The 26851-nt window shown below is 45.6% G+C and overlaps 1 protein-coding gene across 2 annotated transcripts in view; it reads left to right on the forward strand.

Moving 5' to 3' along the window:
• plgrkt (plasminogen receptor, C-terminal lysine transmembrane protein) overlaps window positions 1-26851 on the forward strand; it is a 161764-nt gene that overhangs the window by 20932 nt on the left and 113981 nt on the right. Inside the window, exons 1-2 of one of the 2 annotated variants that reach the window (XM_085993668.1) lie at window positions 21510-21592; window positions 22390-22477. In XM_085993668.1, the coding sequence (XP_085849794.1) occupies window positions 22397-22477 (81 nt within the window). In that variant the 5' untranslated portion in view covers window positions 21510-21592; window positions 22390-22396. Of the gene's footprint in view, window positions 1-21509; window positions 21593-22389; window positions 22478-26851 lie in introns of those variants that run through there. The other variant, XM_085993660.1, reaches the window with a different exon arrangement.

The raw sequence follows: 26851 nt of genomic DNA on the forward strand, positions 1-26851 counted from the left end.
TGAACATGGGTTGGGAGTTTACATGGAGGGAGAGATTAAGAGATGATAGGAGTAGGGTTGCAAAATTCTGGGAATTTTTAAAAGAGGAAACTTTCCATGGGAATTTTAGGGAATTTATGGGAATTTTGGGAATTTATGGGAATTTTGAGTTTTTTTGCACACTGATAGTTTTTGTCTCTGACCCTTATATTATCTTTGTCGTCAAAATAGACATACTGTTCCATACAAATAAAAACAGGCTTTCAAAACTTTATTTAGGTTATAATTTTGAACTTTATTTAACCCCCACAAAAAAGACCCATCTAAAATAAAATAAAAAGAGCGTCAGCTTATTTAGCCTGTAATTTGTCCTTATTTTGTCCCTTTGAGTCTTCTACTCATGAGTCTTCTGAGTCTTCTACTCCTCATTGCTCCTCCTGATTCTCTGACTCTGACTCTGACGTGTCCATTTCCTCCTCTGTGTCACTGTCTAGCTGTGTGGTGGACACTTCTGTATCTGGCTCAATAAGTTGTAGGTTCGCCCGGATAGCCACCAGTTTCTCCACTCTCTTGTTAGTCAGCCTGTTGCGCACCTTTGTATGCATATTCCCAAAAAGTGACCAGTTTCGTTCAGAGGCCGCTGATAAAGGTGGGATTTGGAGTATCACCGATGCAATAGGTGACAGGGCCTCAGATGCACAAAGTCCCTTCCACCAGGTATGTGCACTGATATGCTTGCATGATTCCCATATCCCATCCCCATTCCAAAGACCTTGCTTGGTAGAGAACTTTGCCAGACTTCCCAGAACTTTGCCCACATCCAGATTGAGATGGTGTGAGAGGGTAGAAATCACACTGTAAGCGCTGTTGATCTGTTCTCCAGAAAGTATTGGTCTCCCAACATGCTTTTGGTCCAGCATGTATGCTGCAGCATGAATCGGCTTGACACAAAATTCTTGACGCGTCTGTATGAATTGAACAATTGCCTTCTCCTCTGCTTTGAGCAGCAGGGATGTGGGTAGGGCAATGCTGATTTGTTCTTTTAAATCAGTAAAAAGCCTGAGAACATCTGACAAGACAGCGTCATCTCCTTCAATCTGAGCAATTGCAGATGCTACTGGTGAGAGTAGTTTAAGGCTGCTAACCACTCTCTCCCAAAACACATCATCCAGCAGTATTTTCTTGATGGTGGTTTCCATATCCCCAGACTGGGATATTGCCATTTCTTGCAGCGACTCCTTACCCTCCAGAAGGCTGTTGTACATTATGACAACACCACCCCATCTAGTGTTGTTGGGCAGCTTCAGTGTGGTGTTCTTGTTCTTTGTCATTTGCTTGGAGTTGTAGGTTGCTGCAACTACCTGTTTTCCCCTGACATACTTAACAACTTGCTTGGCTCTCTTGTACAGTGCTTCCATGGTTCTCAAACCCATGATGTCCTTGAGGAGCAGGTTAAGCCCATGAGCTGCACACCCATTAGACGTAATATGAGGGTAGGCCTCCTCCACTTGAGCCCAAGCAGCCTTCATATTCGCAGCATTGTCAGTAACTACTGCAAAGACCTTTTGTGATCCAAGATCGTTGATGACCGCTTTCAGCTCATCAGCAATGTATGTGCCTGTGTGTCTGTTGTCCTTTGTGTCTGTGCTCTTGAAGAACACTGGGAGAGGAGTGGAGACGATGTAGTTTATGATGCCCTCCCCTCGTACATTTGACCACCCATCTGAGATAACTGCACCACAGTCTGCCATCGCTATCGTTTCTTTGAGCTTTCCTTGGACTCTGTTATACTCAGCCTCCAGCAAATAAGTAGACAAAGCATGCCTGGTGGGAGGACAGTATGCAGGGCGAATAACATTGAAAAATCTCTTCCAGTACACATTGGCTGTGAGCATGAGGGGTGAGCCTGTTGCATATACAGCTCGAGCAAGGCACTCATCTGCATTCTTCTGGCTATGGTTATCCATTGTATCAAAGAACCTTCCAAGTGGGCCAGGAGTTGCTGATGATAAGGAGCCTGATGCTGAATGAAAACCATCATCTTCTTGAATGGAAGCAGAGGAACTCTGGGCTGACTGCTGTGAGCTTTGAGTGAAGTTGTTGCATTTGGATAAATGCTGCTGCATCTTTGTGGCATTCTTTACATATGGCTTTCTACAGTGTTTGCACATGTACACAGTCTTTCCATCTTTAATGCCTGGGGTAAAATGCTTCCACACATCCGACGGTAAACGTGGCATTGTTCTATGCAGAGAAATAAAGGGCATTCATCTCTGTGTCGAACTGCGGTCGATCAGCACGATTGCAAAAGGGTGAGTACATTTTTGCTGATGCTCCATGTGATGGAAGCATGACCTGTACACACACGACGCTACATCACCAATAGTGTATTATTTTGTATATTTTAAATTGAAGGACAACAGAGTTCAACAAGTAACTGGTTTGTTTGGTATAAAGTCTGATTTACTTACTGCATCATCACAACATCAGCAGAAAACAAAATGACTTCCCTCAGGACCCCTAACCTGGATCTTAAAAAAACTATAGCAGTCTTACAGATGCCTGCAGGCCAATCACAATTCGATATGCAAATATTACAACTAGAGGGAGCTAATCACTCATCCACTCATCCAACCAATCAGGACACATTTGTTCACAGTCACACACAAAACTTGTAATTATTAAAACAAGCCAAGTAAGAAGATAAACATATATTGATTAAGAAATTCCTTAATAATTAAGATTCCATCTCTGTTAGTAATTTTAAGAGAGGACCTGTGAAAAAAAAAGAAAGAAATACAAAAAAAACAATATTATGCTAGCATGTGCTTTTTTGGGCAAAATTCCCAAAATTCCCAAGCGAAACTTCCCGTGGAAAATTTCCGGAAATTTACCGGAAACTTTCCACCCCTTTGCAACCCTAGATAGGAGGCTAGTGAACTCGGAGGAGAGAGAGCATGATGAATTGAGATGGAGTTTGAAATCACCGAGGGTGAGAAGTCATTCAGTGCTGAGGGAGGAGAACAGGGAAGATATCTCCGTAATAACGTTTTTATGGTACTTGGGTGGGTGGTAGTAAACAAGGGGGAAAAATTGAGTCGCGCCCCCTTTGGGGCGCTAACTTCGCTGGGGCACTACTTTTAGCACCCCGCAAAAGTTAGCGCCCCCGTGGCCGAAATTCATCGGTAGCATCCCAAGAGGGAAGCGGGGTGCTATTGGAAGCGATCCACCTCCCTCTTGGCGCGCTGCGAGTGAATATCGCAGCACTACGTGCCACAGCGCCAAGCTCTGCGGCACGTGGCACCGCGGTATTGCAGGCCTTCCTCCCCTTCTTAAAGGGGAGGGGCCTTGCGCAGCGTGACCTGGGGCCCAGCTGGGCCAACAGGGATTGGAGTGCCGGCAAAAGAGCCCGGCACTCAAGAGAAGTGCCGGGCTCATGGAGTGCAGCCGGCACCCCGTAGGAGGGCTGGTCAGGAGGCCGGGGACGGCAACAGGGGCAGGTGCTGGCAGGCGGCCAGCAACAAAAATGGACGCCTGGCACCTCCCCTTTAATTAGCGCTGCCCCGGCCGCAGGTCGGCCCCCCTGACCCCATCGGACATAGCGTCCGGCGGTAAGTCATGGGGCACTACCGAAGATCGCGGCCGGGTCGTGAGTGGGGCGCTGTGCACGGCGCTGATGTCATCTTTGATGGCGCAGCGTCGCGGGGCACTAACGGTTACTGCCGCCGCTAGCCTCCCGCTGAATTTCGCGGGAGGCGTTGGCGGTGCCACGCCCGGGTGCTAGATGCTTTGCACCCTGTTAGCACCCTCTTAGGGTGCTAACGGGAGGCGCAAAGCAACCGAATTTTTAGGCCCAAAAATTTTAAATGAGAGGTGAGAGGGGTGCAATAAGGTGAGATGCTCAAAGGAGGAGAAAGTGCCGGAGGAGTAGGGGGACAGACCAAGGTGTGATTTGGTGATGAGAGCCACACCGCCACCACGGCGGTCTGAGCGGGGTAAGTGGTGGAAGGTATAGCCAGGTAGGGAGGCTTCATTTAAGGGTAAGGTGTCATCACCCCTGAACCAAGTTTCCGTCAGGGCCATGATATCGATGCAATCATCCACGATAAGCTCATGGATGGCAAGGGCCTTGTTCGCAAGTGAACGGACATTCTGGAGGGAGATGCGGAGAGGGTCGGTAATGGCTGCCCCACTGCCAGCATCCACAGGGTCACCGCTGGGGGGTATGAGTTGGAAGACCTGCCCCCAGTGGGCGCGCTGGGTGGGAAGGTCGGTGAGAGAGTAGGATGGGACAGCTGGGATTGCTGCTCGTAAGGCGGCAGCGACGAGTGCCTCGATGGGTCCTTCATAGGATGCCAAGAGAGGCACAGAGGGAAGCTGTGGGCTTATCTAAGAGGGAGTGAAGCCTGGGACGGCGGCAGGAGAGTCGGAAGGTTGAAGAGTAATGAAGGATTGGGGTAGGGATTTGGGAGGGCAGAGTATCCGAGAGTGGAGAGATGAAAGGAGGCATGATGACAGGAGAGTGCAGTCAGGGAGGGGTAGAGAGAAAAGGAAAAGGGGGAAAAAGTGGAATGGCTCGGGTCCGGAGCGGCAGTTAAAGTCACACGCGAATGGACACGGAAAAGCTCAGGTTACATAGGCCTGTTTAACTCTAATAATTAATGGGATACATATTTCCTGGTAGCAGGGAATAGATTTGGGGATAATAGTAGGAAGACCAGGGTCAAAGTCAGAGGTCCTATGGCAGGACAAGCCGACATGAGCAGGATGGGGCTGGCATGGAGCATCGACGAACCGCTGTCCAAAGCAGGCGAGTGAAGTCCAGAAGCTATTTGAAGGGTAGAGAGTTCGAGGATGGAGGTTGTTGCTGTAGGAATGAGAGTCGGTAGCGATGCAGAAAGATGATGGCAAAATTGGCACAAGTTGGAGGTCACTGTAGATCAAAGCGGCGGAGAAAAATGAAACCATAAACCAGTGACCAGCAAAGCTGAAAACCGGTGAAACGATTCACCGGACAGCAAGTGGAGCTGCTACCTACAAGCCAGCAGAGCTGAAAAACCAGAAAAACCAGTTCAGCAGACAAACAGACGGAGGTTTAAAGGTAAAAATCTTTTTACCTTTTCAGAGATAGAGACGCAGCAGTTAAGTCCTGCAGTGTAATCAAGGGCAGAAACGTAGTGTAATCCAATGTAGTTCAAAGCAGTAACGTAGTGTAATCCCATGTATTTCAAAGCAGAAATATAGTCTAGATGTCCGGAGAAGTCCAGGAGATCAGAAACTAATTTGACAAAAGAATTCCGCAACTTAAGACTTGAAGTGACTGAAAAGCACCACAGCCGCTGAGTCAAAGCGTGTAGTCAACGAGGTCCTGTCCGCGAGGAATCCAGTGATGGAGGTCAAGTTTCAGTAGAGTTCCAGCAGTTGAAGGAGCTCAGTGAGAACAAAGACACTGGAGGATGGGCAGTGGACTCTGCAGGGGGAGCTTTAAACTTGTAGTTAGAACTTGTAGTTTGGGCTGAAATGCCTTCACTATCAGAGGCAGGGTATCTTAAGCAATTGAAGAGAGGGGATTGGGGGAAGAAATGGCCAAGGATGGCAATGGATGACCACAGATAGAGTTGAAGAGAAGAGCAGCTCAGAAAGGAGCTGCCAGCCCAGCAGCCATCTTGTCCAAACACACTGGAATATCTAAAACCACTTATTGCCAGTTTCACAAAGGCTGACATTTCTTGATTTATTTCTCTTTGCTGCAAAACTTAATGTTAAAGAAAGACTTGCATTTATATAGCGCCTTTCGTGACCTCAGGGTGTCCCAAAGAGCTTTACAGCCAATGAAGCACTTCATGAAGTGTAGTCACTGTTGTAATGTAGGAAACGCGGCAGCCATTTTGCACACAGCAAGGTCCCACAAACAGCAATATGATAATCAGATCATCTCTTTTTTGTTATGTTGATTGAGGGGTAAATATTGACCAGGACACCGAGGATAACTCCCCTGCTTTTCTTCAAAATAGTGTCATAGGATCTTTTACGTCCACCTGAGAGAGCAGATGGGGCTTCGGTTTAACATCTCATCTGAGAGGTGGCACCTCCGACAGTGCAGCACTCCCTCAGCACTGCACTGGAGTGTCAGCCTGGCTTTATCTGCTCAAGTGGGACTTGAATCCACAACCTTCTGACTTAGAGGCGAGTGTGCTACCCACTGAGCCAGAGCTGACACAATGTTGCCCCATTGTGCATTGTAGGATTCACAGAACACTCAAGTACTCAGGAACAATATTGCTACTCAAATGTAATCAATACTATTCCAGTATTCAGTTACAGTACATAACCTGTATTTCTTTATGATGACAAAGTGAAAAATTCTTAGATCTGTGAACAAATTATTCACCGGGTTTGAAAATAATTGAGTTACTAAAAATTGTCTTTTTTGCCTATTTGAAAATGTGGACAAAGCAGTCTCCCTTAAAAAAAAAGCACCTGAAAACAAAAGACAAGGACAAAGGAAAAATGTTCCTGCCTGCAGAAATAGTTACTTTATTTTTTGTTCATTATAACAATGTGTTCTGACACTGTTAAACAGGCTAATCTTAAAGTGAAAACAAAATGGGTCATGACCAAATTGGATTCTATATTAAGCTCTGGCTTTGTGAACTGGCATCTGAAATGTCCAATTAACAGGGATGCATAACTGAATCTCCCCTTATTCAATTTGACTTATCAGCTCCGCTCCTACCTGAAGACCTCAGCAAGGCTGCGCATCATTGCTACAATTTGATTTTGTGCCCTGACTCTTGCCTAAAAGAAAACGAAGGTCCGCATTTTTACCCACAAGAATTTTTTTCTCAGTTTTCTAGCTAAACCGCTTTAGTCCATGAAGAGATTTTATGTGGTAGCCTTTAGACATATTTTTCAGCAGATTGCTGTGAAATAGTTAAATACATGTTGTCAAACTGTCTCTGGTGTTATACCACGTGTAATTTCTGTTTGTGGTAGTTAACAGAAGATGTTTGTCAGGAGTTTAAGAGGCATTTTTAATAATCTGTGTACTTTTTGTAAGGGTACCTTTACCTTTTTTTTTGAATAAGACTCCTATTTGCAGCACAAACATTTGTAATTTATTATGACAATTTAATTTTTGATTTTGATTTTGATTTTCTCCACAATGCTCTACAGTAATTGAGTTTAACACCATCTCGAAGGAGTTGTATTGAAACGTGTAGATCTGTGCTGGTGAAAGTATTCCGAGCCAATTCCAAGTAGACATTCCTATCGTTCAGCCTTTGGATTTAAGATTTATCTCCTCGGGTAAAGGGGGGAACTTAGGATAAGGTTTGAAGTGGCTTTAAAAGGGGGGGAAAGAGGTGGCAAGAAAGCTTAGTATGGTGCCTGAAGGGTACCGATAATGGATTGGGGTTGGGGTGGGGGGGTGGAGAGATGATATGATAGACCCGAGTCAGAAGAGTGAAGGGTATGTTTTGGAATGTGCACTGAAGAAGATTGCTGAAGTAGGGTGGACCAAGGCCATGGAGGCTGTTCTGGACCGATGGACATTATGTGACATTCTGGACATTTTTACATGCAATAGCACCCTCTGGTGGTGGTTATTGTGTTAACAGTTTGTAAGCTGGAAAGGTCATCTGTTCCTTTCTTCCTGTGTGAGGCCATTTGACCTTTGTTCCTTTCTTCCTGTGTGAGGTCATTTGACCTTTGTTCCTTTCTTCCTGTGAGGTGTCATTTGACCTTCTTACCTTTCTTCCTGTTGACCCCAGGAAGCAGTTTTGCCAGGAAGAACCTGACTTGAGTAATGGAGAATTTGCTATGAGAGGTTCCATTTACAATCCAGTGTAATCTGACTTCATATGTTAGGCCAAGCGCAATATCTTTTCACAAATTTGTTCAAGTAAAAGCTTCAAAACAGCAAACGACTTCAGAAGAATTATTTTGAATGAGTGTTTAGCTTGCTGGATAGCTAGATAGGAGCAGGTCTAGCGCGGCCAGTACAGTGAAAAGATATCAGTGAAAAGATATCAGTGAAAAGATAGCAATACGGCTAGCTGTGAAGAGCGGAGCGGGAGGAACCCAGAGTAAGCCTTAACCTCGTAGGGCACATCTACCTCACATCAACATGTCAGAAGATAATAACGAAAATGCTTTGCAGCAAGTAGAAGACCTTAAACAGGCAGACGAAACTGTAGAACGTGACAATCGGTCTATAAGCACCGGTTACTACATGTCGCAAGTTGGCTCACGGTCATCGGGTGGTTCTAGAGTAAGCATAGCCCTCGCCAAAGCACGGGTTAAACTAGTAGCAGCTCAAGCCAGAGCTGCGCACACGGACAGTGAAATAGAAATAAAAGTAAGTCAGGCCCGTCTCCAAGCTGAACCCCAAGCAGAACAGGCCCGGCTCCAAGCAGAACAGGCCCGGCTCCAAGCAGAACAGGCCCGACTCCAAGCTGAATCCCAAGCAGAACAGGCCCGACTCCAAGCTGAATTCCAAGCGGAACAGGCCCGAAACCAAATGGAACGCCAGGCTGAACAGGCCCGTCTCCAAGCCACATTAGAGGCTCTGCAGCAACAAAAAGAGATAGATGCTGCATTAGCCAAGACACAAGTATTCGAGGCAATTTTGGAGGGAGCTGATCCCGAGACAGCTTACAAACCTTTAATTCCCGTTCCGTGGCAGAGTCCACGACAGCGCACCATAGATTACGTGAGCGACCATGCCGACATACAGTTTACAGGAGAAAGGGATGGAAGCCCACACATCTCTACAGACGCAAACACTTCGTATAACATGCCACAAGTTGCCTACCAAGGTCAAAGCAGACGGCGTGCCTCAAGCCGCAGAGTCTCCGCCAGCAGAACGGAAGACACGGTGCAAAGGAATAGGACGCCGAATAGAGAAAGTCAGAGGCAAATCCCCTCTCGGTTCCTTGAGACCCCCAACAGAGCCCCCACCCAAGGCAACCCTGGCCAAGGTCCTAGCACCTACGACCTCGCCAAATACCTTGCACGCACCCAGCTGGTGACTTCAGGGTTAATCAAGTTTGATGACAGGCCAGAGAATTATCGGGCTTGGAAGTCCTGCTTCCACGATGCCATATCGGGCTTAGACCTGTCGGCTGGAGAAGAGCTCGGCCTCCTTATCAAATGGCTTGGCCCAGAGTCCACCGGACAGGCCTACAGGATAAAAGCGGCCAATGTGGGGCAGCTGCCAGAGGGGTTGAAGAAGGCTTGGGTGAGGCTGGAAGAAAGCTACGGCTCGCCAGAAGCCATTGAAAGGGCTCTCTTTGACAGGTTGGCGAACTTTCCGAGGTTGACGAGTAAGGAACCCCAGAAGCTCCGCGACCTTGGAGATCTGCTGTCGGAACTCGAAGCCGCAAAGCAGGACGGCTACCTACCCGGTCTATCGTACTTAGACACTTCCAGAGGGGTAAGTCCCATCATTGAGAAGCTTCCATTTAACCTGCAGGAGAAGTGGATAACGTTTGGATCAAAGTTCAAGCTAAAGCACAGCGTGGCGTTCCCACCATTCTCTGCGTTCGTTAAATTCATCCGTAAAGAAACCAAAGCCAGGAACGACCCCAGCTTCAACTTCTCCTCCCAACCAGCACTTGCCAGAAGAGACAAGTTCGACAGACATGGAAAGACACCAATATCTGTCCACAGAATGCAAGTGTCCTCAACTGAGCACACAAGGATTCAGAAGAAACCTGAGGATATGAGCAAACAATGACCTATCCACAACAAGCCCCATCCTTTAAAGAAGTGCAGAGGCTTCAGGGAGATGTCCCTGGAAGATCGGAAACAATATCTTAAAGAGAACTCTATATGTTTCAGGTGCTGCTCGTCCACGAGCCATCTCGCCAAGAACTGCAAGGTGGATGCAAAATGCACTGAATGTGAAAGTGATCGGCACGTTTCAACACTACACCCAGGCCCAGCTCCTTGGAAGTCAGAGACGCCTCCTCCCGCATCAGAGCACGGCGGGGAGAGAGAGGGAGCTGCTGGTACCGAGATTACATCCAGGTGCACCGAGGTGTGTGGAGAAGGAGTGAGCGCAAGAGCATGCTCCAAGATATGCCTCATTAATGTGTACCCTGCAGGATGTCACCAGGAATCTGAGGAGAAGCCATCTCAGGTGAGCACACTCAAGACTTCCATCTTGGAGAATGGTCGTCCAAGCTACCTTACCCCATGCAGTAGACAGATCCGCGTGGTGTTTGACTCCAGTGCACCATATCAGGGAGTCTCTCTCAATGACGTACTCCTCACAGGGCCTGATCTTAACAACAGCCTCTTGGGAGTGCTCATGAGATTCAGGAAAGAGCCCGTCGCCATCACTGCCGATATCCAGCACATGTTTCATTGCTTCGTGGTGAGAGACGACCACAGAGACTTCCTCCGCTTCCTGTGGTATCGGGACAATGACCCCAATAGAGACATTGTGGACTACAGAATGCGTGTCCATGTCTTTGGGAATAGCCCATCCCCTGCTGTTGCCATATACGGACTAAGGAGGGCTGCCAAGGAAGAAGACGACGACTTTGGCAGTGATGTGAGAGGGTTCATCGAACGAGAGTTCTACGTCGACGACGCACTGAAGTCATTCCCGACCGAAGCAGAGGCCATCAGTACCCTCGGACGAGCCCAGGAACTACTTGCACTATCCAACCTCAGGCTGCACAAGATAGCCTCTAACAGACCAGCAGTGATGGAGGCATTCCCCCCTGAAGATCGTGCTAAGGACGTCAAGGACCTAGACCTCTTCACTGATGACCTCCCCCTACAGCGTAGCCTAGGGGTGTCGTGGAACATAGCAACAGACACGTTCACGTTCCAAGTCCTAGACGCCAAGAAACCCTTCACACGTAGAGGAGTGCTCTCTACAGTCAACAGCCTATACGACCCTCTCGGCTTCTTAGCCCCTGTCACCATACAAGGCAGGCTGCTCCTCAGGGAACTCTCCACACGCGCTGAAGAGTGGGATTCACCTCTCCCTGAAGAGATGGAAGCAGAGTGGGACAGATGGAGAGACTCACCCCAAGACTTACAGGAGATCCGAATACCTCGCTGCTATTCGTCTTTCTCTCCCTTAAATGCCCAATTCAAAGAGCTTTGTGTCTTTGCAGACGCATCCGCTAAGGCCATTGCAAGTGTGGCTTATCTGAAGGTCACCACTCAAGATGGACAAAGCAAAATCGGCTTTGTTTTTGATAGAGGCAAGTTGGCGCCCCAGCCAGACCTCACCATACCCAGATTGGAACCGTGCGTAGCAGAACGCAACCTACCCCCTCACAGCAGTCTACGGAAGCTGCATCCTATCACCGACATCGACGGACCGTCTGAGGTGGTTCTTCTTTTGTCGCCAGAGGACTCCAGTGACAAGTAGAGTTCGGACTATGTGGAGTCGTTAATGACCCCAGACGGGGAGTGTTCTGGACCGATGGACATTATGTGACATTCTGGACATTTTTACATGCAATAGCACCCTCTGGTGGCGGTTATTGTGTTAACAGTTTGTAAGCTGGAAAGGTCATCTGTTCCTTTCTTCCTGTGTGAGGCCATTTGACCTTTGTTCCTTTCTTCCTGTGTGAGGTCATTTGACCTTTGTTCCTTTCTTCCTGTGTGAGGTCATTTGACCTTTGTTCCTTTCTTCCTGTGAGGTGTCATTTGACCTTCTTACCTTTCTTCCTGTTGACCCCAGGAAGCAGTTTTGCCAGGAAGAACCTGACTTGAGTAATGGAGAATTTGCTATGAGAGGTTCCATTTACAATCCAGTGTAATCTGACTTCATATGTTAGGCCAAGCGCAATATCTGTGAGTATCTTTAGTTCTTAGCGTAATAGCAATGTTGTCAGAGTAATATTTTGATAATACTATGTTTATAAAAGGTTAATATTTAATAGTTACAGAAGTTAGTTCAAATTTTAGTTAGTTATACAATTAGTCTATTCTACTGTTGTAAATATGTTTATATCTTGTGTAATATTGAATGTGTAGTACTCAGTTTATGTACAAAACATACTTTGTCTTTGTTTACAGTTTCACAAATTGTTCAAGTAAAAGCTTCAAAACAGCAAACGGCTTCAGAAGAATTATTTTGAATGAGTGTTTAACTTGCTGGATAGCTAGATAGGAGCACGTCTAGCGTGGCCAGTACAGAGGCATTTGGAGATAAGGATGTGGATCTTCACATTGATGTGCTGGGACAGGGAGTCAGTGAAAGTCAGCGAGGACAAGAGTGATGGGTGTGTAGAACATTGTACACATACAGGCCACAGAGACCTCGGTTGAGGTGGAGTTTGTGTAAGGTGAAGCTGGGGAGACTGTTTGAAGAGAACATTGGGAATATTGAGGCTAGAGTGAGTGGTCTTGGCAAGGGAACAGATGTGGAATTTGAAGCTCAGCATAGAACTAAGTTGTCAGCCTTGGCTCAGTGGTAGCACTCTTGCCTCTGAGTCAGTAGGTTGTGGGTTAAAATCCCACTCCAGAGAGTTGAGCACATAATCTGGACTGACACTCCAGTGCAGTACTGAGGGAGCGCTGCACTGTCATGCCATGTTTCCTACATTACAACAGTGACTACACTTCAAAAGTGGACTGTAAAGAACTTTGGGACATCCCGTGGCCAGGAGAGGCGCTACATAAATGCAAGTTCTTTCTTCTTTCTTTCAGAATGGAACGGGCCATCACGGTTGCACACCATCCGATTTAGTTTGAGCAAATAGCATGGGCGGAAGCTGGAATCAGCACCTAAAATGCAAAGTTTCTGGTGGCAACTAAACAGGAAACATAGAAACATAGAAGATGGGAGCAGGAGTAGGCCATTCGGCCCCTTGAGCCTGCTCCGCCATTTAATGAGATCATGGCTGATCATCCAAAGTCAGTACCCTGTCCCTGCTTCCTCCCCATATCCCTTGATCCCTTTAGCCTTAAGAAATATATCTAACTCCTTCTTGAATATATTTAATAAATTGGCCTCAATTGCCTTCTGTGGTAGAGAATTCCACAGGTTCACCACTCTCTGGGTGAAGAAATTCCTCCTCATCTCTGTCCTAAATGGCTTACTCCTTATCCTTAGATTGTGACCCCTGGTTCTGGACTCCCCCACCATCGGGAACATCCTTCCTGCATCTAGTCTGTCTAGTCCTGTTAGAATTTTATAAGTTTCAATGCGATCCCCTCTCATTCTTCTAAACTCGAGTGAATATTTGTTTTTCTTTATTCATTGATGGGATGTGGGCGTCGCTGGCTATGCATGTATTTAATGCCCATCCCTAATTGCCCTTGAGAAGATGGCGGTGAGCCGCCTTCTTGAACCGCTGCAGTCCATATGGTGTAGGTACACCCACAATGCTGTTAGGAAGGGAGCTCCAGGATTTTGGCCCAGTGACAGTGAAGGAACGGCGATACAGGTCCAAGTCAGGATGGTGTGTGGCTTGGAGGGGAACTTGTAGGTGGTGATGTTCCCATGCGTCTGCTGCCCTTGTCCTTCTAAGTGGTAGAGGTCGCGGGTTTGGAAGGTGCTGTTGAAGGAGCTTTGGCGAGTTGCTGCAGTGCATCTTGTAGATGGTACACACTGCAGCCACAATGCACCGGTGGTGGAGGGAGTGAATGTTGAAGGTGGTGGATGGAGTGCCAATCAAGCGGGCTGCTTTATCCTGAATGGTGTTGAGCTTCTTGAGTGTTGTTGGAGCTGCACTCATCCAGGCAAGTGGAGAGTATTCCATCACACTCCTGACTTGTGCCTTGTAGATGGTGGAAAGGCTTTGGGGAGTCAGGAGGTGAGACACTCGCCGCAGAATTCTGAGCCTCTGGCCTGCCCTTGTAGCCACAGTATTTATATGGCTGTTCCAGTTCAGTTTCCGATCAATGGTAACCCCCAGGATGTTGATAGTGGGGGATTCAGCGATGGTAATGCCATTGAATGTCAAGGGGAGATGGTTAGAGTCTCGCTTGTTGGAGATGGTCATTGCCTGGCACTTGTGTGGTGCGAATGTTACTTGCCACTTGTCAGCCCAAGTCTGAATGTTGTCCAGGTCTTGCTGCATATGGACACGGACTGCGTCAGTATCTGACGAGTCTCGAATGGTGCTGAACAGTGTGCAATCATCAGCGAGCATCCCCACTTCTGACCTTATGATGGAGGGAAGGTCATTGATGAAACAGCTGAAGATGGTTGGGCCTAGGACACTGCCCTGAGGAACTCCTGCAGTGATGTCATGTGATTGAGATGAATGACCTCCAACAACCACAGCCAACTTCCTTTGTGCTAGGTATGATTCCAACCAATGGAGAGTTTCCCCCTTGATTCCCATTGACTTCAGTTTTGCTAGGGCTCCTTGATGCCACACTCGATCAAATGCTGCCTTGATGTCAAGGGCAGTCACTCTCACCTCACCTCTTGAGTTCAGCTCTTTTGTCCATGTTTGGACCAAGGCTGCAATGAGGTCAGGAGCTGAGTGGCCCTGGCGGAACCCAAACTGGGCGTCAGTTAGCAGGTTATTGCTGAGTAAGTGCCGCTTGATAGCACTGTCGACGACACCTTCCATCACTTTGCTGACGATTGAGAGTAGACTGATGGGACGGTAATTGGCCGGGTCGGATTTGTCCTGCTTTTTGTAGGCAGGACATACTTGGGCAATTTTCCACATTGTCGGGTAGATGCCAGTGTTGTAGCTGTACTGGAACAGCTTGGCTAGGGGCGCAGCTAGTTCTGGAGCACAAGTTGTCAGGGCCCATAGCCTTTGCAGTATCCAGCGTCTTCAGCCATTTCTTGACATCACATGGAGCCTGATCGACCCAATCTCTCTTCATACGTCATTCCTGCCATCCCAGGTATCAGTCTGGTGAGTCTTCGCTGCACTCCCTCCATGGCAAGAACATCCTTCCTCAGATAAGGTGACCAAAAATGCACACAATACTCAAGGTGTGGTCTCACCAAGGCCCTGTACAACTGCAGCAAGACATCCTTGCTCCTGTACTCGAATCCTCTCGCTATGAAGGCCAACATACCGTTTGCATTCTTAACCGCCTGCTGCACCTGCATGCTTACCTTCAGTGACTGGTGCACAAGGACACCCAGGTCTCGTTGCACTTCCCCTTTTCCCAATCTATTGCCGTTCAGATAATAATCTGCCTTCCTGTTTTTGCCACCAAAGTGGATAACCTCGCATTTATCCACATTATACTGCATCTGCCATGCATCTGCCCAATCACCCAACCTGTCCAAATCATACTGGAGATTCGCTGCATCCTCCTCACAGCACACACACCCACCCAGCTTTGTGTCATCTGCAAACTTGGAGATATCACATCTAGTTCCCTCGCCTAGATCATTAATATATAATGGCCCAGTAATTCCTGTCGGGGGCTTGCCGCGCGTGCAAGCCCCCGATGTGCGCTCACCCTGCGCGCCGACATCTGAAATCTGGCCCGCAGTGGATTTCCTGTCAGTGGCCAGGTTCTGATCCCGGCGCGCTGTGCTAACCTGACCCAGCGGCGTAGTTAGTGCGATGTGCCGGCTGGGATCAGGTGAGCACTGTTCAGCCAATCAGGGGAGGGGAAACTTCATTCATCAGTTTGATAGTAAAGACTGTCAAACTCATGAAAAGTACTGCACCCCAAAACACTACTTAAACTTTAAATAAAATTTTAAAAAGCATCCCAATAATTAAATTAACTATGAATAACTTTAAAAAACTATTTTAAACAATTAATCAAATTTTTGAAAAAAATAAATTAAAAAAAAATAGGGTCTAAAACTAAACTTACCTTACTGTAGATTCTTTAAAAATAATAAACCTGTGGAAAAAAAAATTCTAAATTGTACTAAAAGACCAGTTACCTGTAAAACTAAGTACTTACATGTGGTTTTTCAATGCGTAAAAACCGGAGGCCTTTACACATGCGGAAATCTGTAAAAATACAGGAAATCCAAGTCGCACGCGCTGCCCGATACCGCGCATGCGTTCAGCCTCTTAACCCCTTGGGTCAGAGGACAGGAAATGCCGGTTTTCAGCGCATGCGCTGTGCATGCTGAAAACCAACAATTCCTCCTGGCACACGCGTGAGTACCCCGTCCTTACTCACGCGTTGTGACAGGAATTACTGGGCCATTGTGAATAGCTGGGGTCCTAGCACTGATCCCTGCGGTACCCCACTAGTCACTGCATGCCACTCGGAAAAAGACCCGTTTATTCCAACTCTTTGCTTCCTGTCTGCCAACCAGTTCTCTATCCAAGTCAGTACCTTACCCCCAATCCCATGTGCTTTAACTTTGCACGCTAATCTCTTATGCGGGACCTTATCGAAAGCCTTCTGAAAGTCCAAATACACCACATCCACTGGTTCTCCCTTATCTATTCTACAAGTTACAGCCTCAAAAAATTCCAGTAGATTAGTCAAGCATGATTTACCTTTTGTAAATCCATGTTGAGTTTGTCCGATCCTGTCACTGTTTTCCAAGTGCTCTGCTATTACATCTTTTATAATGGACTCTAGCATTTTCCCCACTACCGATGTCAGGCTTACCGGTCTACAATTCCCCATTTTCTCTCTGCCACCTTTTTTAAATAGTGGGGTTGCATTAGCTACCCTCCAAATGCATGGGAACTGTTCCAGGGTCTATAGAATTTTGGAAGATGACCAGCAATGCATCTACTATTTCTAGGGCCACTTCCTTAAGTACCCTAGGATGTAGATTATCAGGCGCTGGGGATTTATCGGCCTTCAATCTTGTCAATTTCCCTAACACCATTTCCGTACAAATACTGATTTCATTCAGTTCCTCCCTCTCATTGGACCCTATGTTCCCCGACATCACTGGGAGGTTATTTGTATCCTCCTTTGTGAAGACAGAACCATAGTATGTATTTAATTGGTCAGCCATTTGTTTGTTCCCCATTATAAATTCCCCTGATTCTGACTGCAAGGGACCTACGCTTGACTTCACCAATCTTTTTCTCTTCACATATCTATAGAAGCTTTTACTGTCAGTTTTTATGTTCCCTGAAAGCTTACTCTCATACTCTATTTCCTCCCTCTTAATTAATCCCTTTGTCCTCCTTTGCTGAATCCTAAACTGCTCCCAATCCTCAGGTTTGCTGCTTTTTCTGGACAATTTATATGTCCTCTCCTTGGATCTTATGCTATTCCTAATTTCCCTTGTTTGCCACGGTTGAGCCACCTTTTTTGTTTTATTGTTATGCCAGACAGGGATGAACAAATTCTGTAGTTCATCCATGTGATCTTCAAATGTTTGCCATTGCCTATCCACTGTCAACCATTTAAGTAACATTCCCCAATCCACCCTAGCCAACTTGCGCCTCATACCGTTGTAGTTTCCTTTATTTAAATTCAGGACCCTAGTCTCTGAGTCAACTGCTTCACTCTCCATCTTAATGAAGAATTCTATCATATTATGATCGCTCCTCCCCAAGGGACCTCGCACAACAAGATAGCTAATTAATCCTTTCTCATTACATAATACCCAGTCTAAGATGGCCTGATCTCTAGTTGGTTCCTCGACACTCTCAGTTCTGCACTGAGGTATTGGCCTATATTATGCGCACAAATCTCTGGTGGAGGCTTGAACCCACAACTTTCTGACTCAAGGTGAGAGTTCTACCAACTGAGCCAAACAGACACTTGGACTGGAAGCACAACAGGAAGAAGCTACAGAGGTGGATAACAGAGGAGAGGCAATGAAAGAGGATTTGTTGGTCACCCATACCGAAGGTTGCAGAGAAGTCAAGCAAGAGGAAAATGAACAGTGTGCCATGGTCTCAGTCACTAGAGTGATCTCATTGTTGTGAGGGAACTGAAAACCAAATTCTACCATCTCAGTATTGATAAGTGAGTCTGCAACGCAGAGATACTTGGCTACAACAATGGACAGCCAGCTCGATAACACACGCAAAAGCATGCTGAAAACCCTACAGGGGTAATATTATACCTAACTCGCTGGGCAGGAAACCCACGGGATCAGGTGGAATGTCAGTTTTACACCCCGCCCAATATTACTCCCCCCTGACTTCAGTGGAGAGTACTTTTGGGCGGGTTGTAAAACCAGCATTGCACCCGATCTCATCAGTTTCCCGATGGGTGGGTTAGGTTAAGATTACCCCCAAAGAGTCTGACAAATGTTGGTTATGCAAAGGCCATGCTGATTAGATTGAATCATTAATTCATAGCCCGGTAAAACATGTTAATTGATTCATCACTTGAGTGCTTAGTACTTGATTAATGATCAACCATATCAAAGGTTGCGGAGGAATCAAGCAGATGAAGAGGAACAGTGTGTCGAGAAGAGAACCCTATGACCGTTGGACACGATGAGAGGTGGTTGAACGAGATCTAGTGGTGGGTGAGTCGTAGTGTGCTTTGTGTTCTCGACTGCTGACCTCGAATTTGAGGTTGTAATAGTGGTTGTTATATCATATGGAGCATCAGGAAAGGGAGGTCATCCAGGGTCTAGTGGAGACGAGGTTGCTGAAGGTAGAGATAGGGCAGTTATTGAGAATGACCATGGCGACACTGATGCCATGGCAGGTAACAGACCAGAGGAGGAGAATTTGGGAGTGCTATTGAAGGAGTTAGAGGATAGATTTTTTTCCCGGAGCAGAAGGTGAGAGTAGAAATTTTGGAGGCAACCAACATTGATCAGAAACTGCCTTGCTGACGATCATGATATTGGAAGCGGCGGGGCCTTCGGAGCGATTTTGATTTTGGGCAGGCTGTGTTATTGTACCACTCGCCTCAACAAGAGGCACAAACCATGTTGATGGCTGGGACTCATCTGCATGTTGCTGACGAGCTGCGAGGGCTGAGAAACGCGGCGGCTCCACTGCAGAGTCAAGCCAGAGGTTCAGTGTTAAAGGTGGAGAGACAATCGTGGGGGAGGAGGGGGCGGAGCGGACGGGACAGCAGTGGGCTGGAAGATTTTTGCTGGGCCGGGTGGAACTAAAATGCCCTTTCAGACCCCGACAAAAATCTGTTTAAAAAAACCCCCAGAAACGTAGCTGGTTTTGGAGCGGCCTGCAACGGTCCTTTTAAGGACTGTTGGTTGGGCTGCTCTCTGCCTGCTACCAATGGGCAGAGCCTGAAAGACAGAAGATTCCCAGGTTAGAAAAGAAGGATGTTGTCAAAGCATCGAGGAGGGACCTGAGCCTGGGACAGTAGCAGGAGACAAGATCAATGATGGAGTAATGAAAGGTGGACTACAGGAGCTTCATGCACTTAGACGGGTGGAATGTTGGCGTTTGATAGATAGAAACTAGCAAGAGGAAAGAGAAAAGATGAAAAAGGGTAAAGCAAAGCTGGGAGGTTGCTGAGAGAGTGTGAGAAAAATAGGAGCTTGGATCTGCAGCAGCAGCCACACATGGAAGAATGTAGAGACTGTTGGATAACCAGGACATGACTATAAATGGCAACCTTATGAATGTGCGATGGTGATGAAGAGCCTTGACTGCCGCGGACATGCTTTCCATGATTCTTTGCCCATTAAAATTACAGATGGAAAATTGTGGGGAGCGCACCTGTGATTTCCTGTTGTGTGTTCTGGTGGATGAGGTTTCGTGCATTCATAAAATAGGTCTGGAAAATCCCTTAAATAGTGATTGGCCTTGGTGATCTGGGCCTTCCTTGTAGTGGATCACAAACTAGGTGACTAGAACTGGTTGAAGCGGATAAGCCAGGACGCGCACAATTTGGATAGTTAGATGTTAGTTTCTAAGTATTTAAGGTCCTGTGAATTATACTATAATCGACCTATTGGCTCAAGTCTAGAGATGATCATTGGTTCCAACAATCTGAGCCACCGATTATTTATAAATTCTTTCGGAACTAGTAGCGTTGGATAATTACGAGCCGGAATATTGGTTATCTTACAAGTAGCTAGGATCATGTACATAGGATATACGCCACAGAAACAGACCATTCGACCCAACCAGTCCATACTGGTGTTTATGCTCCATTCAAGCCTCCTCCCGTCTTTCCTCATCTAAATCTATCAGCATAACCCTCTATTCCCTTCTCCCTCATATGCTTGTCTAGCCTCCCCTTAAATGCATCTATACTATTCGCTTCAACCACTCTCTGTGGTAGCGAGTTCCACATTCTCACCACTCTCCAGGTAAAGAAGTTTCTTCTGAATTCCCTATTGGATTTCTTGGTGACTATCTTATATTGATGGCCTCTAGTTATGCTCTTCCCCACATTTAGATCATGTAGTTCTGGTGAGTGCACTTGTAGATTTATCTGAACAAATCACCATCAGTCTCTAAAGACATGCAAACCCGGTACTCAAAGGGCTTGTTTTCTCACTTCAGTGAGAACTGTTCCCAATAACGTGCTAAAGAAAAAGCTGATGATGATGTGTGGCCTTGTGACAAAAAAGAAGCATTTTTGCCAACACGAGATTATTTGGGGGGGATTTTTTATTCCTAGTAACAGCGCATAAAGAGTTAAAACACCTAGATACATGTAGAAAATAGCTAGCTCTTGCCAAAATACTAAATCAAGACAGGTTTCTGAATGGGTGTCAGTGAGTTATACATGTGTGATTAGCAATTCTATAGATGGTTCTGACCAGATACTGAGAAACCTGTAAATTGCGGACACTCTTAGGGACTGGCATCAGCTGCCCTTTTTTTTGTTGCAGGGGTCCTTATTTTCAAAGTGGTCCTTGTACTTATGTAAACATTTTCAATAGGAATGGGGAGCTCTTTACCCAACATCCATAGCAGCAGAGAAACCGCTCTATCCCTGGGACAGAGCCATGCCAGCATTCAATCCTGGAGATGGGGCAGTTTCTCTGCCACTATGGATGCTGGGTAAAGAGCTCCCCATTCCACAAAAGCCATCTCTTTCACCAAACCCACTGCCGCCTCGCGCTGACCCGGCATACACTGACCTCGCGTGTATTTGGGGGCAGAAAGGGGAAGCAGCAAGGGGAAACACCAGTGATCCTGACTCAGTTTCAGATACAGCAGCTTCGCCACAGGCTGTGTCCCACGTTTTAGGCAGTAAAAGGGCTTGGTGCATTGAAGGTTGCCCATTGTTCGTGATTTGCCAGTGTCCGTGGTTTCAGAATGCCTCTTGTATATTTTACCATGTAAGTTATTGGGGTCTCTCAGTGAGTGTCTGTATTTTGCAGGTATCTGTTTATACAGGTTTCACTGTAATAGATGTTTAATATGTTCATTGTTTAAAATGGACAAGTTTTTTCATTTCAAAGCTTCTGAGATAGGGGATTCTAGGCTGGAATACTTTGAAATAGCAGCCAACCCACGTGTTAAAATTGCTACAATTTGTTAATGTTGTTCTTGCAGGTCTTCATAGGTTCTTGAACGGGTAGTTCAGTTATCTGGCACAGTTCAAAATACCAAGTTATCCTGGGGTGGTGGTTCTGCTTGATAGCTGTGTCTGCGACTTGTGAGAAGGAGCAGGGTCAATGATTGCCTGTAGTCCATTGATTAACAGCTCTGTAGTCAGAGGCCTCAGATTGGGGTTTCATTTTTCGCTGTCTGAGCCCGGCTAAGCAGTCTACAGCCAGCAAGGGGTCTGGGCTAGTTGGGCTCCCTGGTCGTGTTTTGCCACATAAGAAGTAAGCAACTGTTTAAGAATTTGGTTATGTTGAAATGTTGCTCAGCTGAAGTGATTTTATAGTTTTGACATACCATGAAAGATAGCAAAGATTGTAAATGAGTGCAGGTGCACTGTTTTTTGCTGGGATTACTGTTTCTTTACCTGCTCCTTGTTAAAAAATTTGCTTTATAGCAGAAGAGTCAGTCTGACAAAGTACACATTAAGTCGACCCCCCGAAGACAAGGAGAATTACATGGCGGCAGGTGGTATATTCCAGTAAGGCCGAGTACAGTCACAAAATATTGGGCTAGAAATTCGTCTCGGGGGTATCGGATCGGCCGCCCATTATACGCAGCGCCTGATGTTTAGTTACACCGCCCAAAACGAATTTCTAGGCCATTGGGTTGTAAAGGCACACTCCGGATTGTAGGGGGCGTGAGTTCTATTTGCTGGAGTGGTCATTGAGGCTGGGATTTCATAAAGTAGCATTTTCATAAATGACACAAGACTCCGTTTTATACATAAATATATAAAAAATGATTTCTGCTTGTGGTTCTGATTCCTTGAATTCATTGTGCTAAACTCCATTTGGATGAACTTTATAATTAATTGAATAAAAATAGTTTGACATTTGTTAACATGAGAGATGGCAAGATCCATTTTATAGTGCAAAAACTCAAGCTGAAATCGCTGTAACAATAAGACACTGCACATTATGACTAAAACAATGGCAGTTAAAGTTTTTAGTTAATAAATGAGTGCATGACATTTTATTTGTAAAATATGTTACATTATTATATTTTATGAATTTGCCAGGTCCAAGATGGGGTTCTTTATGTCTAAATCTATGGATGAAAACCTAAAGAAACAACAGGAGTTCATGGCGGCCAATGGTGCTCTGCAGGTATGATTGTATAATTCTGTGAAAGAAGCAATACAGAGTTTTATCACATATGCTTGTTATGCGTTTCAGATTGGAAATATGAGCTGATGTGGCTTAACTGATGCCAGCATATTGATGAAATGATCTGTTTTCGAACAGATTTTTAATGAAAAGTTAAACTAATTCCTAAGAACATGGCCGGATCATTTCTGCAGTTTCCTGATTGTGTAAAGAGCCGAAGCTGTTGGTGCTGCCTGGGGTTTTATTTGGCCTGCAGAAATCGCTTGATAATGCAATTGTGTTATTTACTCTCAAGCCCAGTGGTACTGTAGCACCATGAAGCATGCATTGACCTGTGTTGTTCGCTGGCAAGGGCCACGTATCATTTGCTCGTTGATAGAGCAAGAGCCCTTTCTATTCAGATGGAATAGTCAGCAAATGAGTTGGAGGCGGGGGGGCGACACTTGTGGTCTTAATTTGCTCATAAACTACAGCAAACAGAGTCTACTTACTCATCAAACAGAATCTATCATAAACTACAGTAAATGGAGTCTCTGAACCCATGACCAAAACCATATCAAACAGAGTCCCCAGAGTACGGCAGGATTATTTCTCCAGCATGGGGATAGTTACACAATACAAATTATGCACGTAAAATCAATCCCAGTTACTTAGAGCAGTACAGTCTCCAGTCGTGATTGACGGGGGAAATACCCAATCATCTCCATTCTGGCCGGGACCTGTGGTGTCACTGTAGGCATCTCTTTCTATTTGGGTACGCCACAGGATTGTTGGTAGGCACTTGAATGGTTACATGCGTAGTCAATGGTGCCTCATACCCTGGGGAAACTACCAGTTTGTAACAAAAAACTTTAGCTGTCTCTGCTGCTGCTGGTTGCTGCTGAAGTGTATGTAAGTGGATGCTTGGTGGAACTGAGCGTGACTTACTGCCTTAATGGAAAAGTGCTTGACGAATGCCACACATAAATGTTTTGCTAAGTTGAACCAAGTACTTTCAACAAAATTCACAGTTAGTGAATTGGATCCTAGTTAGTCAATTTGGTTGAAGGATATTTCTCTTTCTGGTAGGTAATCTTGAATCATCTCATTGAAAACAGTGAGGACAGTTTGCAGGAGAGGAGGGCTTGGAATGGCATGTAGAGCTGGAGGGGGTTGCTGAGATAGGATAGAGAGAGGCTACAGAAGGGACGTAAATGAGGACAAGATTTTGAATAAAATGGGTAATCTGTAAACTGGCCCGTCCAGCATTTTGTAAAAGTATGCACAGTGATGCGGAACACCCCATTCAGAAGCGAACCAATGAATTTTCTGCAGAACGCACACCTTCGTGCAATCCTTAATGAGCATGTCAAGCTGGTGCAATGAAATGATCAGGTTTGGGGTTAAACCAGCCAGTAGGTTCATTTGCAAGTAATTGTTTATTAAGACACTAGAACATGGACATGAGAGGATTGATGCACCGAGGGACAAAGTTCATTTAGGAGAGTAAAGCTAACTATTATGATTTTTACGTCTTTTCTACCACTCTTACTTGCGGTTTTACAGCATCGGTATTTTGGACTACTCTCACAGGGAAGTCCTAACTGCTTCCGACTTTGAGAGTATCTTCGCTGGCCTTGATAAGTCGGTAAGCCTTTGGCATCGTGCCCAGGATAACAAACAGAAAAAACTCTCTGATAATTATTTTAGCTATTGGCAGTAACATAAGAACGTAAGAAATAAGAGCAGAAGTAGGCCATACGACCCCTCGAGCCTGCTCCGCCATTCAATAAGATCATGGCTGATCATTGACCTCAACTCCACTGTCCCACCCGATCTCCATATCCCTTGATTCCCCTAGAGCCCAAAAATCTATCTATCTCAGCCTTGAATATACTCAAAGAATATACTCTGCCCTCTGGGGCAGAGAATTCCAAAGATTCACAACCCTCTCAGTGAAGAAATTCCTCCTCATCTCAGTCTTAAATGGCTGACCCCTTATCCTGAGACAATGCCCCCTAGTTCTAGACACTCCAGCCAGGGAAACAACCTCTCAGCATCTACCCTGTCAATCCCCTTCAGAATCTTGTATGTTTCAATGAGATCACCTCTCATTCTTCTAAACTCCAGAGAGTATAGGCCCATTCTACACAATCTTTCATCATAGGACAGCCCTCTCATCCCAGGAATCAATCTAATGAACCTTTGTTGCCTCGCCTCCAAGGCAAGTATATCCTTCCTTAGATATGGAGACCAAACTGTGCACAGTACTCCAGGTGTGGTCTCACCAAGGCCCTGTACAATTGTAGCAAGACTTCCTGACTCTTATACTCCAACCCCCTTGCAATAAAGGCCAACATGCCATTTGCCTTTCCTTATTGCTTGCTGTACCTGCATGCTAGCTTGAACACCAACATTTGAAAGTTTCTCACCATTTAAAAAATATTCTGTTTTTCTTTTCTTCCTACCAAAGTGAATAACCTCACATTTCCCTACTTTATACTCCATCTGCCACCTTACTGCCCACTCACTCAGTCTATCTATATCCCTTTGCAGACTCTTTGTGTTCTCCTCACAGCTTACTGTCCCACCTAGCTTTGTATCATCAGCAAACTTGGATACATTACACTTCGTCCCTTCATCTGGGTCGTTAATATAGATTGTAAATAGCTGAGGCCCCAACACTGATCCTTGCGGCACCCCACTAGTTACAGCCTGCCAACCTGAAAAAGATCCGTTTATCCCGACTCTCTGTTTTCTGTCCGTTAACCAATCCTCTATCCGTGCTACTATATTACCCCCAACCCCATGAGCCCTAATCTTGTGATCTTGTGTAATGATCTTTGATGTGGCACCTTATCGAATGCCTTTTGGAAATCCAAATATACTACATCCACTGGTTCCCCTTTATCTACCCTGCTAGTTACATCCTCAGAAAACTCTAATAAATTTGGCAAACACGATTTCCCTTTCATTAAACCACGTTGACCCTGCCTAATCATGTTATGATTTTCTAAGTGACTTGATACCACTTCCTTAACAATGGATTCCAGCATTTTCCTGACGACTGGTATCAGGCTAACTGGCCTGTAGTTCCCTGTTTTTTTTCCCCTCCTTTCTTGAATAGCGGTGTTACATTTGCAACCTTCCAATCCACTGGGACCTCTCCAGAATCTAGGAAATTTTAGAAGATCAAAACCAATGCATCCACTATCTCTTCAGCCACCTCTTTTGAACTCTAGGATGTAGGCCATCAGGTCCAGGGGATTTGTTGGCTTTTAGTCCCATTAGTTTCTCTAGTACTTTTTCTCTACTTATATTAATTACATTAAGTTCCTCCCCCTCGTTAGACCCTTAGTTCCCCACCTGTGCCCTCACATGATTCTTCTCCTATCTTCGATAAGCGATAGAGTATCACAATCTCAGACCGCATGTTAGCTTTAAGCTATCGAGTTAATTTATTGAACAAAAGAGGAACAAGAAAATAACAGCAGTAGTATAATATTTATAATAGTCAGTACATTAACTTCTCAAAAGGAAAATAATTTACACAATGACTCTTCATATATTTCTCACTCTTGTGAAAGCTGAACTAGCCTGGGTGCAACTCTTAAAGTTCCAAGAAGATTCTATCAACTCAATTACACTCAGCTCAATTTAGCACATTAAACAGCTCGGACACATACATATTCCTCCAGCAGTTGCAGATTTGAACTACTGACAGTGGATTCAAAAAGAACTAGCTGCCAAACACTTATATAGGCAAATTCCACAGTATGGGTTGGTTTGAATGTGGCTTCAACCCCTACCATCAGGCCCATAATTCAAAGCCAGTTCAAATTGTCCTCGCAACATTTGTATTCACTGAGGCTGGAGACGCTGATTATATTATCATGATTACGACTGTCTTTTAAACAACTTGGGTAAAATTTGCCAAAACACTGAACCACCGGCAGAGACCCGGGTGCAGCAGATGTCTTATCAGAAAATCGTGCGGTTTGCTGTCTATGATTTTGCATCCATTGCAGTTAGTGGAATAGTGTGTTTCTGATAAGCCAGTGCTGTGTGCAAGGCCCTGCTGGTCTCGACAAGTTTTGTCCCTGTGTAGAAATGCAAGTTCTTTATTTCTAGAATTTAGAGACAGCTACCGAGCCAAAACTAGATAGAACGCTTAATATGTCTTGCATTCAGCATCTACAAGTAAGGGTATCCGAGCTTAAATCTGTAAATACACCAAGTCAGTCCTAGCCCAACATGGTGGGATTTTCTTTAGGAGAAATCAATGCAAAACCTATGTAGCGGTTTAACTTTCTCTTAGTGTTAGTTACTTTGTTCCTTCCTTTTCTGGCTCTCATGTTAGCTGATATTGTTAACGGCTCTCTCTCCTCAGGTACT

The sequence above is a fragment of the Somniosus microcephalus genome, chromosome 1 (assembly GCF_052327205.1).
Source record: "Somniosus microcephalus isolate GS21.2 chromosome 1, FLI_Smic_1.0, whole genome shotgun sequence".
Lineage (NCBI taxonomy): Eukaryota > Metazoa > Chordata > Chondrichthyes > Squaliformes > Somniosidae > Somniosus > Somniosus microcephalus.